This window comes from Capricornis sumatraensis, chromosome 12, assembly GCF_032405125.1.
Source record: "Capricornis sumatraensis isolate serow.1 chromosome 12, serow.2, whole genome shotgun sequence".
NCBI classification, from domain to species: Eukaryota; Metazoa; Chordata; class Mammalia; order Artiodactyla; family Bovidae; genus Capricornis; species Capricornis sumatraensis.
The window spans coordinates 28764452-28781404 of record NC_091080.1 but is presented as its reverse complement, the minus strand read 5'-3'; the positions used below and the strand labels follow the sequence as shown (position 1 = coordinate 28781404).

Here is a 16953-nt window from a genome sequence, read left to right as displayed (position 1 = left end):
CTGCTGTATGAGGGCAGGGCCAGGGTGTTAGGACGCTTCAAGCAGACTTGAAGGCATCACGTATATAGCTAATCACATGATAAAGGACCTGGTCAGCATGTGGAGCAGACCCTTGTTTATGAAGTCACTATTTGTAGCTCACAGCTGAGCTAGTTGTATCCTGCCTACCTCCAGGGGCCACCATTCATAAGACCCTGGCAGTGGCTGAGGCCCTTTGGAGTTCCCAGAGGCAGCAGCAGCCCTCTAAAAACAGGTTTATGTTTCAAACTGTAAAAAACAACGTTACACAGTTGTTGGCCAGAATATCCAGTACAGTCTCTCTCACTCTGACTGCATCCATTGTTGTTGCTCAGTCACCCAGTCGAGTCCGACTCTTTGCGACCCCATGGACTGCAGCCCACCAGGCTCCCCTGTCCTTCACTGTCTCCTGGAGCTTGCTCAAACTCCTGCCCATTGAGCCTGTGATGCCATCCAACCATCTCATCCTCTGTCGCCCCCTATCTTTCCCTTGACTCGTGTTTTTCTGTAAGTGTAGCTTCTCAGGGTGGAAGTGGGTAAGGCTCTTAAGAGATCAGACTCAGACCTGAGACTTGAATCCATCACTACTTATCCCACCAAGCCAAGGCGAATAAGGCATATTAAAGCTCTTATCAATGTGATCAGCAGTCTCTTTGTAGAAGCCAAGTCCTGCTGCAGCTCCCTGCCCTCAGGCTTCAGTGACTAGGTTCTGAACAGAGGGTACTGTGCCTAAAGTAAATTATTTTCTCCAAGCCTGAGAGAGGTGAGACCCCTGATCACTTGACTCTACCCAGAATTCCTTTTACTTGTTTCTAAACATTTTTTGCTGCCATATGTAAACATTAAGTAATTTCTTGAATCAAACTCTCATTATCCTGGATTCCTTGTAGATGCACCATCACATTTATCTAAAGCATAAAACAAAAACAACACATAACATATATCTAAAACATAATACACCTCTGACCTCACAGGTGACAGTTTTTATGGCAGCATCTGTCTGGATTACTTGTTAACTGGAAAATGAGTGTCGTATCCCAAGAATAGGAGAGTGAGGACTTAGAAAACCTCCCCAGAGCACATTTTGTGATGTGGGATTTTAGGAGGATGAAATGAACTTCCCCAAGGAGGTACATGAAAGGAAGGCCAGAGAGATTGGTACAGATACATCTCATACCTTTGTTTACAAAAAAAAAATTCATGCTAAGTTGCTGACAAACTTGCAAAACATCAACCACTCTTTCTTGTTATTTAGTTGCTAAGTTGTGTCCAACTCTTTGCAACCCCATGGACTGCAGAATGCCAGGCTTTCCCGTCCTTTACCATCTCCTGGAGCTTGCTCAAACTCATGTCCACTGAGTCAGTGATGCCATCCAACCATCTCATCCTCTGTGGCCCCTGTCTCCTTCTTTCCCCAATCTTTCCCAGCATCAGGGTCTTTAACAGTGAGTCGGCTCTTCCCATCAGGTGGCCAAAGTATTGGAGCGTCAGCTTCAACATCAGTCTTTCCAATGAGTATTTAGGGTTGATTTCCTTATATTGCAAAATGTCAACTACTCTTTCCAGTTCTCCCTAACAGTATCCGTTCCCCCCTCCCGATTCTTTCCTCCCTACAGACATGTTTTCCCTTAAGTCCTAGAGCCATGGGACAGGGCGCCAGTGCTGGTTGCTGACTTCTGCATGTTGGCACTGTTTTCCGTGCAGCCAGCCCTGTCTCTGGCGGGGTTCCCTTCGGCCTCCCTGCTTCTGCAGAAACCTCTCTGTCTGGACCGTCTGGCCAGCAGCAGTTTCCAGGCCGCTGCTCTATACTTCTTTGAAATGAGGTTGTAGAGGATGGGGTTGATGGAGGCGCTCAGATAGAAAAGTTGCAGAGCAACAATGTTAAAGTACTGAGAGAAGTGCATCATCTGGGAATCCTCGGTATTTATGTAAATGATTCTGCCAACGTGGAAAGGCAACCAGCAAACTATAAACGCCAGAACCACCACCACTGCAAAACAAAACACAGGCCCCAGAATTAGCTAAAGCGTCCGAAAACAAGAGTTCCCACTGAAGCAATAATTAACAGCACAATAAATAAAACTCTTGCCTAGCCAGATCCCCACCCCAGAAAAACTACCGGGTTACAGGCAGCATCGATGTTTGGTTTGAAATTGAATATTTGAGAACAACCAACAACTGAACATTCGGCTCATACATGCCCTAGCAAGGCCGGACATAAACTAGAGAGAGTGATTAGAAATCGTTTCTTTCCACAAACCTATTTCAGAAACATGTTCTCTGTTTTCCGTTGAAAAGAATTATGCAACGTCTGTACTATCTTTATTTATTTATTTTTTGATATGGGCACTATTCACTTTAGTCCTCAGGATAACATAACATTTAGTAAAGAAACTTTATCTTAACGTGAGGTATCCCGTCTTCTCCAGGGTTCTGTGACTAATTCCACATTTGCGGCATCTAACGGACACAGGCAGTGGGCTTAAGAGCCTGCAATCATTCACCTTGGATCAGTCTAGCTCTCTGCTCACAGAGGCTTTGGAAAATAATAGTTATTTACCAGACCCGGATATCCCACCGTTAGGGGGGCTCCCTGGGTGACACAGAGCTCCTAGAAGACGGGAGATGGTTTTCTACGGAGACTGGGGAGACAAGCTGGGGTCGAACCACAAAAGGGAGCGTGGCCAGAAGGGGTGCTGAGGGCTGGGAGATCCGGGGAAGGGGCACCGCGTGGTCGGGGTGTTTGGAACAGAGGCGGCGCCACTTACGCAGGACGCGGACCGTCTGCCGGTGGCCCTTCTCCCGGCCGGAGGTGGCCAGGCCTCGCAGCTGCCCGCGGCTCCTCCACAGCTCGCGCCCGATGAGCCCGTAGAGGACGCTGAGGCATAGGAAGGGCAGGAAGAAGTAGGCGGTGGTGACCCACAGCATGACGCGCAGCGCACCCAGCTGCGCCGGGCTCGGCCGGCACTCCCGGCTGAACAGCGCGGCGGCAGCTGCTTCGGGCCCCGACGGCGGGGACCGCGGGGAAGCCTGAGAAGACCCCAGGAAGGGCGGCGGCAGCGGCGGCAAGGGGGAGGGCCGCGCGGTGCCGTTTAGGTCCCGGAGCGCATTGTGGCCGGCGTCCTGCTCGACGCCCACCAGAAAGAAGAAGGGCCCGGCGGAGAGCAGCGCCACGGCCCAGAGCGCGGCGATGAGCGCGCGGACGCGGCGCCGGGTGACCAGGACGCGCGCCCGGAGCGGACGGCAGACGGCCAGGTAGCGCTCCACGGCGAGCGCCGTCATGTGCAGCAGCGTGGCGTAGGTGCAGCCCTCGCCCACATAGAGTGAGAGGCGGCAGAGGAGCTGCCCGAACACCCAGGGCCGCGAGCGCCACAGGCGGTACAGGTCGAAGGGGAGCCCGAGCAGGATGAGCAGGTCGGACACGGCCATGCTGCCCAGGTATAAGTTGGTGGTGGTCCGCATGTCCCGGTACCGCCCGATCAGCAGCACCGTCACCACGTTGCCGCTCACCCCGACGGCGAACAGCCCCAGGCACACGGCGGTCACGGGCACCAGCGCCCCCAGGGGGAAGGGCGAGCAGCGGCGCTCGTCGCACGGCAGCAGCGCGGCCCACGGCGGCTCCCCGGCGCCCCGCGAAGCGTGGCTGCGGTTCCCGGGGCTGCCCATGGGCGCGGCGCGCGGGGCGGACGCACGGACGCTCGCTGGGTCCCCGGGGCAGGGCCGGGTGCCTAGCGCCTGGCCGCGCAGCGAAAGCGCTTCCTTCGGAGGCCGGCGCGCGCAATGCGCGTGGCGCTCCCGCCGCCTGCACGGCTCGAGCCCCGCTGCAGCGCGCGCCGGAACGCGATTCCGCGGTGTCCGCTTTGAGGGCTGCCGAGCAGGTGGCGCGCAGTCCCCGCCCCCGGCCGCCGCCCTGCCCGCCCTGGCCCCGCAGGCGCTCCCGCTCCCCGGCCCTTCCTGTTCCAGGCGCTTCTCTCCCCAGCTGAGCGCGGGAGGCGGCCGCCCCGGACGACGCCTGCCCCGAAGCGGGAAAGAGATTTCTGAGCCCCCAACCACGTAGGCTACTGCACCCAGCGGAGTGCGGGCGCTTTTGGGGGGTTGGGTTCTGAGAGGGACCTCCTGAGGGACCTCGGCTGGTGGCTGCGTCTTGACGGCTCGGGAGGGAGCCGCAGGACCAATAGCGGGAGAGGAGCTTAGACCAGAATCTAGAGCCCCTCCTGGGTTCTGGTGGTGGCTCGAGAGCCGAGTCATCTCAGATCAGCCCCAGCCTGAGGGGGCAACAGGCAGTTCTCCTCTTTTGTATATTTTCAAATGGTGATGGAGTTGACCAAGTAATCTGAACTATCTCTTATGACTGAAATCTATGGACATGACCATGTCTACTCATTTTAAGGGGCTCCCCTGGTGGCTCAGACGGTTAAGAATCCGCCTGCAATGCGGGACCCCTGGGTTCGATCCCTGGGTTTGAAAGATCCCCTGCAGAAGGGAATGGCAACCCACTCCAGTATTCTTGCCCGGGGAATTCCATGGACAGAGGAGCCTGGCGGGCTGCAGTCTATGGGGTTGCAGAGTCGGACCCCACTGAGCGACAGTCACACAGGAAGAACTAATATCCTGGGGGAAAGACTGAAAACTGAGTCATGAGTCCATTCATTGTGGTCTTGATGACAGTAGCTGACGCTGAGAGCTCAGGATGTGTCCGGTGCTGTGCTTTCCGTTTAATTTTCGAGTCATTGGAACTGAGTTCTTTGTGGATGGACACCGTCTAGCGATTTTTCCATCCTTCCAACCGTGGTTTAAATCCTCAACTTCTTTTTCCCGAGTTCCCTTCCTCTTCCTGGAACTGAAAGCAGGCTTTGCTCTAGCCTGGCTTCCCCTGCTCCGCTCAGCCCTCCGGAGGAGGGTACCGGTCACCGCCCTCATCATCACTGTCCCCGTCATCCCAAAACCTATCTTTAAATCTCACCTCCTCACACTGTGCCCTCTCCAGCCCCTCCCCCCTCATTCCCCCTCATTCTTAAGAATTTTGGTGTCTGACCTTCATTTTCTCAAGAGCTCCCGATAATAATAAAATTCACACCCCTACACAATTCCTCTGCCTGTCCTTTCTATCTGTGGCCTTGTCCTCCACCCAGCCTCAGGCAGTGGCCCCTGTGAAACACATCCCTTACGCCTTATTGTTCCCAGGGGCTTGCCTTCATCTCAGTTTCAGCCACCCCAGATTCTAACCTCCACCCCCTGTCTGTCTAGCTCACTTTCTCTGATACCTCCTGCGGTTCTTCAACTGCAGGAGTTCAGTGGGACCTGCATTCAGCCTCTGCTCCACCCTGTCCCTCACGAGCCCCAGGTCCACACTTCCCGACTATAACGAATTTAAACTCCAAGAGCAATACTAATGGCTTCCAAGAAAACACTCTCAATGCCTGTGCTCTTTTCTTTCTGGTCTCCTTGGCCAGAGTAACCCTGGTGAAGCTGAACTCTCTGCTTACTTTGTGCAGACTTCCAAGTACCTTGAGTAGAGTTGCATCTCTTGAAATTCACAGCCTTTAGCTGGGGGCTTAGTTTTCTCCCATCATCCTCATCCTTATCCTATTTCATTTGCTTTTCCCACCCTCCAGACCACTCTGTACATCCTCCTCTCTCCTTAATCCTCAAGACTTCCTTCCCATCCTCACGCTCAGGTGGTGACCTTGTACTTTAATTCCTGGGAAGAATAGAAACAGCTGGAATAGAACTACATGCTCCCATCACCACAGCCACCATCCCCCCAATCCCCAGACAGATGAATGAGTGGATGTTGTTGTTCAGTCACCCAGTCTGCCTCTTTGAGACCCCATGGACTGCAGCACTCCAGGCCTCCCTGTCCCTCACTATCTCCCAAAGTTTGCCCAAGTTCACTTCCATTGCATCGGTGATGCCATCCAGCTGTCTCATGCTCTGACACCCTCTTCTCCTTCTGCCCTCAATCTTTCCCAGTATCAGGGACTTTTCCAATGAGTCAGCTGTTCACATCAGGTGACCAAAATACTTGAGCTTCAGCTTTAGCATCAGTCCTTCCAATGAGTATTCAGGATTGATTTCCCTTAAGACTGACTGGTTTGATCTCCTTGCTGTCCAAGGGACTCTCAGGAGTCTTCTCCAACATTACAGTTTGAAGGCATCAATTCTTTGACACTCCGCCTTCTTTACGGTTCAGCTCTCACAACAGTATGTGACCACTGGGAAGACCATAGCCTTGACTGTATGGACCTTTGTTGGCAGAGTAATGTCTCTGCTTTTCGATACACACACCCCCTTCCACTCCCTGGACAGATGAATGAGTGGATGGTACTTGTACCTGAACTCAACTCTGCCACTCGGCACATCATTCACCTCCTCAAAATCTTAGAAATCACTGAAGCTCTCTCTCACACGCATCATCAGATTTTCCTCCCTTTTCTGGATCGTTTCCATGTTTTCAGCAAAACTCAAAAGAGTGCCTGCATCCACCGTCTCCCCTTTTCCTCCCTTCCCCCTCCCTCGCTGCCTAAGCATCGGAAGTGTAATTTCTCCATTTCTAGTTGATCTGAACTCTCCCTTACTCCCTCGGGTAGCAAGAAACAATTATCTAGCCTGCGTAAAGCATTGTCCAGTTGAATGAATTAGACAGCTCCTCTCAGTCGTGCTCAGCCCTCTTCTCTCTGATGGCTTCCTCCTTCTGCCCCGTCTTTCCCTAAGAGGGCCCAGGTGGGCGGGAAGCGAAGGTCAGGTGGCTTAAAGGGCCTTAGGAAACCAGGGAGGGAGGGGGGTTCCTAGCTTTGTGTTGGTTCCTAGGGGGCTTGCATTTGCTGGACTCCAACTCGTCCAAGGGTCCTCGTCCCCCTTGGTCACCAGGCGCTCTGCTGACCTGAAGGCAGAGGTCTGTGGCTCGTGAACCTGTGGTCTTTTTCTTTGACTCCCGTGATGCTCCCAGGAGCACGTAGGTACCAGCTCGTTGGTACCAACTGTCGGCTGTCACAGGCTACAGCCCCCCCAAGTCTCTGTCCTTGGGTCTTTTCTGCTCCTTGGCCTGGTGGCCTGCCCACGTCTGCTGAAAGGCTCCCTCACCCATCTCCGCCACATGACAACTCTGAGAAAGACCCAGTGGGGCTCAGAGCATGTCTGCACATCAGGCTCACAAAAGCCAACTCTCCGTCTCGTCTGTACTGCACAGCTCCGTTCAGACCCTCCCCTGCGCTGCTATATTTTCTCTGTGGAGCTTATGACCAACTGACCTGCTACTGAATCTACTTAGCTGTTTGTTATCTGGCCCCCTCCATCTCCCGACATCACATGCTCCGGAAGACAGGATTTCATCTTTCCCTAGTGCCTGGTACCAAGTGAGAATTCAATAAATATTTTTTAATCTCAGAGCATGAATAAGCCTTTCCAGAATAGGGCACCACTATTTTCTTTACAATTCCCAGCAGTTGAGAACCGTACTCTGATTACAGGGGCTGTTCAGCAAGCACTCCTTGATAATCTAGTTGGAGATAGAATACTGATACGGAGAATTAGATTCATGGACAGGTTTTTATTATGTGTTAGTATGACTTGGCCTCTGGGGCAGATCTGAACCCTATTATGATGGCTTGGCCTTCCATGTTTTAAGAAGAAATGGGACCAGATACCTGAAGAATGACTAAACCCTCTTTCTACTTTGTATTTCTGAGCCATCCACCAGCTCATGAGGTTGTATTTCATTGGAGGAGAGGGAGAATTTTCAGTAGTCCAGGTGTGTGGCTACCCTCCTCCTCTACCAAATGTGAAGTATCTACCTTCACATTTGCTGTTTGTGTGGGGCAAAACCGAGCCTAGGTCTGACCCAGCTCTCCCCCTGCTTCCCTGGAAGCTGGTGTCCTTAACAGGCATTTTGCCCCTGGCTGGAAGCCTCATAGGCTGGAATGTTCTGGAAAAAAAAAAAGCTAACTTTGTGCTATGTGTGAGGCGCATTTTCAAGTACCTGCACATGGTAACTCATTGAGTCTTTAACCACAGCCTTTTGAGCGGGTGCTTTCAGTATGTCCATTTTACAGATGAGGAGACCAAGGCACAGAGAAGCTGCCTTAGGTCAGGCAGCTGGTGAGCGTCTGCTTCCCAAGGCCGAAGGCACGACCTCTGAGCCAGGGCCTCTCGCTTGGTAGGCCATAGCACAACCAGTCTTAGGAATGGTTCCTGTGATCAGCTTCTGCTCGGAAAGTATCTTTTAGTTCATATTCTATAAACCAGATTTTTGTGGACAAATGGAAACAGAAGGTTTTTTTTCAGTTGAAGTATAGTTGATTTGGGGTCTTCCCTGGTGGTTCAGCAGTAAAAAAAATCTGCCTGCAATGCAGGAGACTTGGGTTCGTTCTCTGGTTGGGGACAATCCCCTGGAGAAGGAAATGGCAACCCACTTCAGCATTCTTGCCTGGGAAATCCCATGGACAGAGGAGCCTGGCGGGGTATAGAGCAGGGGGTCACAAGAGTCGAACATGACTCGGCGACTAAACCACCACCATAGCTGATTTACCAGGCTGCGTTAGTTTCTCATTTACAGCGCCATCTCCCGTGCTCCTGGAGCCCTTGTAGGGTTGAGTCATCACTGAGCAGGCTCCTGCCACTCACCTGCACCTCACTTGGGAGCTGCCCTTGGGCTGCAGCCTCTCCCATCTGCACAGGTTCCTGGAGACGGCGCCACAGCAACCCAGCCTGGTCCTCAGGCAGAGTGAGGGTTCGGCGTGGAGGTTCTCCACCCGGCTGCAACAGAGTAGAACCTTTGTATTCTGCTGCTGCTGCTGCTAAGTCGCTTCAGTCGAGTGCGACTCTGTGCGAACCCATAGATTCTCCAGGCAAGAACACTGGAGTGGGTTGCCATTTCCTTCTCCAGTGTGTGAAAGTGAAAAGTGAAAGTGAAGTTGCTCAGTCGTGTCTGACTCAGCAACCCCATGGGCTGCAGCCTACCAGGCTCCTCCGTCCATGGGATTTTCTAGGCAAGAGTACTGGAGTGGGGTGCCATTGCCTTCTCCATTTGTATTCTATTACAGGTTAATCACTAAAGAGATGTTGCCTGGAAACGTAAATGGCCCACCTCTAAGGAGCCCTGCCTCCCAGGTAATGAGCATTAAGCTAAAACACCTTTGGGTAGCTGAACCACCCTGACCAGGCCCACCTGTGAATGACTCAAGGGAGGAAGAAATGAACACATCCCCTTTGGAGGCTCAGCTGGAACCGGACGTGTTTGTCTTTACTTCCTACACTTTTAGCTAAAGAGAAGCCTGAATTCTGACTCGGGCAAGATGACTCCCCAGCTTCTTGGTCAGCTGGTTTTCTGAATAAAGTTGCTCAATTGATTTGGCCTGTCGTGTGGCGAGCAGTACCAGCTTGGACTTGATAACAAATTTTGGTGCAGTCAGCCAGGAGCCTTGCTACTCATGGCTAGCTGGTCCCCTTTGGGGAATTTTCAGGTAAGGCCCTAGCAGCTGCTAGGACCGCTTGTCTTGAAAATCTTCCCCTCAAAATGCCCCAGAATGGCTCTGGCTGCCCCAGCGCTTGGTAGCTGGGGCAGGGAATCAGCATTTGGGGGCCGACAGGCTCCATATGGTAGGGTGAGTTGCTCTGGTGTGTAAAGCCAAAAAATTTCTTTCCTCTGCGTTTGGGGCCTTTCTCCAGAATAAGCCAGTTTGTTTGTATGTGAGTGGGGAACCCTGTTGGAGAAAGGAAAGCTGTTGGGCTTTTACCTGTTTTGTGAGCCCGTTCATTTGTTTCTTGGGGTGCTAGTGTTGGTACGTGCCGTTTGTGCTTTTTTTTTTTTTTTAAAGTTACTCACCTTTTAATTGAAGGATAATTGCTTTACAGAATGCCTTGTTTGTCTTGAATTTCTGTCTTCCCAAATGGAAAACATTTCAACTATCCCTGAAGAAAGTCCTCCGAGGTGCATTTTGGATCTGATTACAGCTGTGAACCCATGAGTGAGAGGAAGATATTTTATTGAAACAACGTGTGGCCACAGTGCCTGTTAGGATCTCCAGGAGGGGTTGAGGCAGGGTTATCTGGGGACCCTGGGCACCTTGTACTGCTATGCTTGTGTTGATTAGGTCATTTAGGGTCTCCTACGTCGCTGGCATATGTAAAGCCCCCAAGACCAAAATTGAGGGTTTATTTAGATTTTCTGATTGTCCTTTGGGTTTTTTTTCCTTAAATTTTGCTTGATACTGTTTCCCCATTTATAGCCAGCCCGCTTTTGTGATATTTAAAATTTTTTTACTGATGTCAAGTGGAGGTAAGGAACAGGAAAAAAAAGCAAAGAGAAAACAAAGTCTTTTTTTGTCCAAGAGTGGGATATTCCCGGGAAGAAGAGAAATCTTCCACTTGGTTCCTAAAATTACTGAAAGCTACAAATAGAAATAGATGTGTCTTTCCCAAAATATTAGTAAGGGGTTTTGCCGTCTAGACAGATAGGATTTATTCTGACAGAAACCCAATTTGAATCCACTCTCTTTTGTAACTGATGGATTATACAATGTTATACCTGATTCATGACTGAAATTTTGGAATGGGAACTGTGTTTGTTTGTACATGTTATAGATGTCTGGCATTGCCAGAATTAATTTGTAAAAGAATTTAATTGACCTAAAGGAATTTAGGCTTCCCTGGTAGCTCAGCTGGTAAAGAATCCACTTGCAATGTGAGAGACCCTAATTTGATTCCTGGGTCGGAAAGATCCCCTGGAGAAGGGATAGGCTACCCACCCCAGTATTCTTGGGCTTCCCTGATGGCTCACATGGTAAAGAATTTGCCTGCAATGTGGGAGACCTGGGTTTGATCCCTTCATTGGGAAGATCCACTGGAGAAGGGAACGGCTACCCACTCTAGTATTCTGGCCTGGAGAATCCCCATGGATAGAGGAGCCTGGTGAGCTGGTCGCAAAGAGTCAGACATGACTGAGTGACTTTCACTTTCAAAGGAATTTAAGTGCTTAAATAAATACTCAAATGCTTTTTTTTAAAACACTGGCCAGAAGGAATTTCAGGTTCATGTGACCTAGGAAATATTCAGTATTGAATTAATGTCTGGTATTAAAGTTAGCTTAAGCTTGTTGGTTTGATTAATACAGACATGTTTTAGGTCATCAACATCAAATATATTACTTTTTATTGTGCCTAGGTTTGCTAGAAATCAAATACTGTAAGACCTTATTATTCCTATTACAGCAAGAAAAATAATAATATGACAAAGCTTTTAAGTAAATAAAATAGAGATAAATGAGGAAAGAGTAAGAGGTAAACACTACAGAAATAGCTGGGGCTTCCCTGGTGGCTCAGACGGTAAAGCGTCTGCCTGCAGTGCAGGAGACCCGGGTTTGATCCCTGGGTCGGGAAGATCCCCTGGATGAAGGAAATGGCAATCCACTCCAGCAGTCTTGCCTGGAAAATCCCATGGACGGAGGAGCCTGATAGGCTACAGTCCATGGGGTCGCAAAGAGTCCGACACGACTGAGCAGCTTCATTTTCACTTTCACTTTCTTTCCCTGGCAGCTCAGCTGTGAATCAGCCTGCCAATGCAGGAGACATAGGTTTGATCCCTGGGTTGGGAAGATCCACTGGAGAAAGAACTGGTAAACCACGCCAGTATTCTTGCCTGGGAAACCCCATAGACAGAGGAGCGTGGAGGGACTATAGTCCATAGGGTCATAAGAGTCAGACATGACTTAGCGACTAGACAACAAATAGGAATAATTATGTTTTGGGAATGTCTATCTAAAATAGTTTCTCCAGATTTATGTAACTTGAAATTCAATAAAGTTAAATGAAGAAGATCCATTGAATATCTGGGTCATTTCAAATGGGATAAAATATTAGGACATTAATTGCTGGGCATGTCTCAGTTTACCGACCTTAGCCTTCTCGGGAGAGGAAGACTAAAGCTCAAGTGTGTCAGCTAGGAAGTGTGGTATGACAGTTTCCAATTACTCGCTTCTTGGTTTTTCACTAGAGGTGAAGGTTTTAAGGTTCAGAATTGCAAGGTAACATTTCAGCATGCAAAGATATAGGACATGTGTTTTCAGCAAAGAAGGTATGAGGAATGAAAATGCATTTTGCTAAAGCAAAAAAGGTGGTTTTGTCTTAGAGATGACTGTTTCTTTTTAATAATGTAAGTTTATTTTTAAAATTTTGGCTACACTGGGCCTTCATTGTAGCATGTGGGCGTCTCTTGTTACAGAGTGTGGGTTTAGTTGCCTTGTGGCACTGACCAGGGATCGAACCTACCTCCCTTGCATTTGAAGGTGGATTCTTAACCACTGGACCACAGGAAAGTCCTGAGCTGATTGTGTCTGAATGGAAAAGAAAGTGAGGGATAGATTAATGCAGATACAGAAATTGTAGAAGGTTCTTAGGGCAGGAACACTGAAAGAGTTTTGTGCATGGTCAGGACTGGCTAAGATAACATTGAACTGAGTTAAGAAAATGAATTTTAAAATTAATGTACAAAACCTGAATTTTGTTTTCTAAAGAGGACAAGATTTTCTTAAGGTGTTGAACTGCTTTTGATAATTGTGCATTTCCTTCAGTGTTCTGTATTTGTCATTGAGATACTTTTTTATGACTGGTTGAAACTTTTGATATTTCTGACAAACTGCCCAAAGATCAAATTCTAAATGTTCATGTGACCTCAAGCTAAGTTTGAGGCTTTCCAAAGGGTCCCTGGAATATCTCAAATTATTGTCTCCATCTCAGAGGAATATCAAGCTAATTAGGCTTGTTTGGTATGTTAAACTACATAAGAAGCATTGTCAAATAAATGGTGATGAAATAAATTGTATCATAGAACTTCTTAGATTGTATGTATGGGTAAATGTTAATATACACATTTTAGAAATTATGTGAGATTCCTAAAATTCTGGTATATCCTGGTAAATTATAATAGGTCATAAATTTAGTAATTATCTTAAATTGTATGTCACAGCAGTAGCCAAGTGTCTTTTCATCCGCTTTGTAATCCTAATTGGTTGATGCCAAAGCAAAAAAGCATCTTTTTAATAGTTTAGTTCAGTCGCTCAGTCGTGTCCGACTCTTTGCGACCCCATGAATCGCAGCACACCAGGCCTCCCTGTCCATCACCAACTCCCGGAGTTCACCCAAACTCTTGTCCATCGAGTTGGTGATGCCATCCAGCCATCTCATCCTCTGTTGTCCCCTTCTCCTCCTGCCCCTAATCCCTCCCAGCATCACAGTCTTTTCCAATGAGTCAACTCTTCACATGAGGTGGCCAAAGTACTGGAGTTTCAGCTTTAGCATCATTCCCTCCAAAGAAATCCCAGGGCTGATCTCCTTCAGAATGGACTGGTTGGATCTCCGTGCAGTCCAAGGGACTCTCAAGAGTCTTCTCCAACACCACAGTTCAAAAGCATTAATTTTTCGGCACTCAGCTCTTTTCACAGTCCAACTCTCTCATCCATACATGACCACAGGAAAAATCATAGCCTTGACTAGATGGATCTTTGTTGGCAAAGTAATGTCTCTGCTTTTGAATATGCTATCTAGGTTGGTCATAACTTTTCTTCCAAGGAGTAAGCATCTTTTAATTTCATGGCTGCAATCACCATCTGCAGTGATTTTGGAGCCCCCCCAAAATAAAGTCTGACACTGTTTCCACTGTTTCCCCATCTATTTCCCATGAAGTGATGGGACCAGATGCCATCATCTTCATTTTCTGAATGTTGAGCTTTAAGCCAACATTTTCACTCTCCTCTTTCACTTTCATCAAGAGGCTTTTTAGTTCCTCTTCACTTTCTGCCATAAGGGTGGTGTCATCTGCATATCTGAGGTTATTGATATTTCTCCTGGCAATTTTGATTCCAGCTTGTGCTTCTTTCAGCCCAGCATTTCTCATGATGTACTCTGCATATAAGTTAAATAAGCAGGGTGACAATATACAGCCTTGACGTACTGCTTTTCCTATTTGGAACCAGTCTGTTGTTCCATGTCCAGTTCTAACTGTTGCTTCCTGACCTGCATATCAAGATGAGAAATTGCTATTTATGGCTTTACAGCAGCTTTTGAATGACTCTGTAGCTATATTGGGCTTCCCTGGTAGCTCAGCTAGCTGGTAGAGAATCTGCCTGCAATGCAGGAGACCCTGCTTTGATTCCTGGGTCAGGCAGACCTCCTGGAGAAAGGAGGAGGCTACCCACTCCAGTATTCTTGGGCTTCCCTGCTGGCTCAGTCAGTAAAGAATCTGCCTGCAATGCAGAGACCTGGGTTTGATCCCTGGGTTGGGAAGATCCCCCGGAGGAGGGCACGGCAACCCAGTCCAGTATTCTTGCCTGGAGAATCCCCATGGACAGAGGAGCCTGGAGGGCTACATACAGTCCATGGGGTCGCAAAGAGTTGGACATGACTGAGCGACTAAGCACAGCACACATAGCTATGTTGTGAAGAAGCAAGATTTCATCAGGTTCAAATAGTTGTAGATAAAAAAAAAGATTGATTAGAGATTCTAAGAATATTCATCACCTCCATTCAGTAAGAAATAGCCTGAACCATCTTCATCCTTTTCCCCACATGATTCTGGAACTGACATGACACTGGAGAATTGTAATAGGGAAGAACCTTTGTATTCTATTACAAATTAATCACTAAAGGGATGTTGCCTATAAACTTAAATTATACATAAATGGCTCATTTCTGGGAACCCTGCCTCCCAGCTAATGAGTATTGAGGTAAATACCTTTGTTCAGCTCACAGGAAACATCCTGACCAGGCCCACCTGTGAATAACTGCAGGCAGGAAGTAACTAACAAGTTCTCTCCAGCGGCTGGCCGGAACCAGGCAAGGTTTGACTTTATTCCCTTCCCTTTTAGTATAAAAGAAGCCTGAATCCCAACTCAGGCAAGATGGTTCTCTGGGACCCAAATCTACTATCTTCTTTCTTGGTCTGCTGGCTTTCCAACTAAAGTTGCTGTTACTTGCCCCAACAACTGGTCTCTCAGTTTACTGACCTGTCGTGCAGCAAGCACTCCAAGCTTGCACTCAGTAACACAGTCAATAGGCTGACACCCCAAAGGCTGGGAGACACCTGGGGAATGACATCGCTGAAAGCTCATTCTCTCATCGTCTGGCCTGGATCCAGGAAATTTGAGGACAAGGGCACCTGACCAGAGTACCTGCATTATTCTGCACTTTGTCATTTAGCTTAATGAGTCATCTTGGCGCTCTTTCCAGATCAGTCAATAGGTGGCTACCTTAATCTCTTGCTATAGCTGCATATGGTATTCCATTGCATTGGGTGTACAATTTAACCAGTCTCGCATTGTTGCTCATTTAGGTCATTTCTGGTCTTTTGCTAGTACAAATGGGTCTGCAATGAATGGTGCTGTCCAATGTGTCATGTCTGCAGATAAATATTTGTTAGTGGACTGCCTGCTCAAAGAGTGTAAACAGAAATTTAATTTCCCTTCATAAGGATTGTATAGCTTAAGCTCCACCAGCACTATCTTGTTTTTCTACTGTTATCAATGGTGTGTAATCAAAGCTTTGCATTTTTGCCAGTGAGAATGAAAATGGTTTTTCTGGGTTTTTATGTTTCTTATTTCATTTCCATATTTCAGAACTTACATTTTCCATGTTAGGAAGATTAGATTAGCCCTTTTCTGGGATATTAGTGCAGATATTTCCTGGTTGGCTATTGGCTATAACTATTTTTGTTTGTTTGTTTGCTGCTATACAGAAGTCTTTATTTTTATGGCATTAAAATGATCAGCGTTTTTGTGACTTCTATGTCTTGAGGCACAATTTGAAAGGCCACCACAACTCCAAGATTATAAAGGAATTCTCCCATATCTTATTTATTTAGTTTCATCATTTATATTCATTTGGAATTCATCCTGGTATAAGGTGTGAGATGTGGCTACAACTTTAACTTTTATGTGGCTACCCAGTTGTACCAATATCATTTGTTTTGGTGGTTTAGTCGCTAAGCTGTGTCTGACTCTTTGGGACCCCATGGACTGTAGCCCGCCAGGCTCCTCTGTCCATGGAATTCTCCAGTCAAGACTACTGGAGTGGATTGCCATTTTCCCCTCTAGGGGATCTTCCCAACCCAGGGATTGAACCTGTGTTTCCTGCTTGGCAGGCAGATTCTTCACCCATCGTTTGTTGACTTGTTCATTTTTACTCCACTGATTTGAGGTGCCACCTTTATTAAGTACTAAATTCTTCTATGTACTTGGGTCTATGGGCTTTCTAGTCGGTTCCGAACAACTCTTTTCTGCTGGTATTATTAAGGCTTTATAATTTAGTGCAGCTAGTCCCCTCTCATTGCTCTTTTTCAGCATTTTTCTATTTTTGTTTTCCCAAATGAATGACAGTTTACTTATTTACAGTAGATTTATACTGTCTTTTGAAATTTGGTGTCCCTTTAAAATGTTATTGATGATATTGTCATAAACTGTGTGTGCTCTTTCTAGAATAATGTGTACTCCCTGGATCCTTTGTAGTTTCATACTTGTCACCCCTCTGGGGTAATTTTAAAAAAATTTTTTGGTTAATTAATTAGACTGCTTCGCATCTCAGTTGTGGCACTCTGATCTTCATTCTGTCAAGTGGACTCTAAAGTTGTGGCATGTGGGCTTAGTTACTCCTTGGCACGTGGAATCCTCATTCCCCGATCAGGGATTGAACCCCTGTCCCCTGCGTTGCAAGGTGAGTTCTCAACCACTGGATCACCATGGAAGTCCCCCTGAGGTCATTTTGAGCCAGATTTACAATGATTGGAATCCACGTTCTTCATAGCCTGACTGGATACTAGACTTCATGCTGGTTTTAAAGGTCTGAATCACATTTAGAGAATCACAAATTAAGTATTGTGAGTACACTATGAGTATTAGTACTTGAAAAAAGCGGAAGTCGCTCAGTCATGTCTGACTCTTTACGACCCCGT

The 16953-nt window shown here is 47.8% G+C and overlaps 1 protein-coding gene across 1 annotated transcript; it reads right to left on the bottom strand.

Moving 5' to 3' along the window:
• Positions 1–1646: 1646 nt before the first annotated feature.
• Positions 1647–3684, bottom strand: MLNR (motilin receptor). The gene is made up of 2 exons (XM_068984769.1): positions 2787–3684; positions 1647–2008 (listed from the first exon to the last, which is right to left on the bottom strand). The coding sequence occupies exons 1-2, from the start codon at positions 3682–3684 to the stop codon at positions 1647–1649; spliced, it is 1260 nt and encodes a 419-aa protein (XP_068840870.1).
• Positions 3685–16953: the final 13269 nt, after the last annotated feature.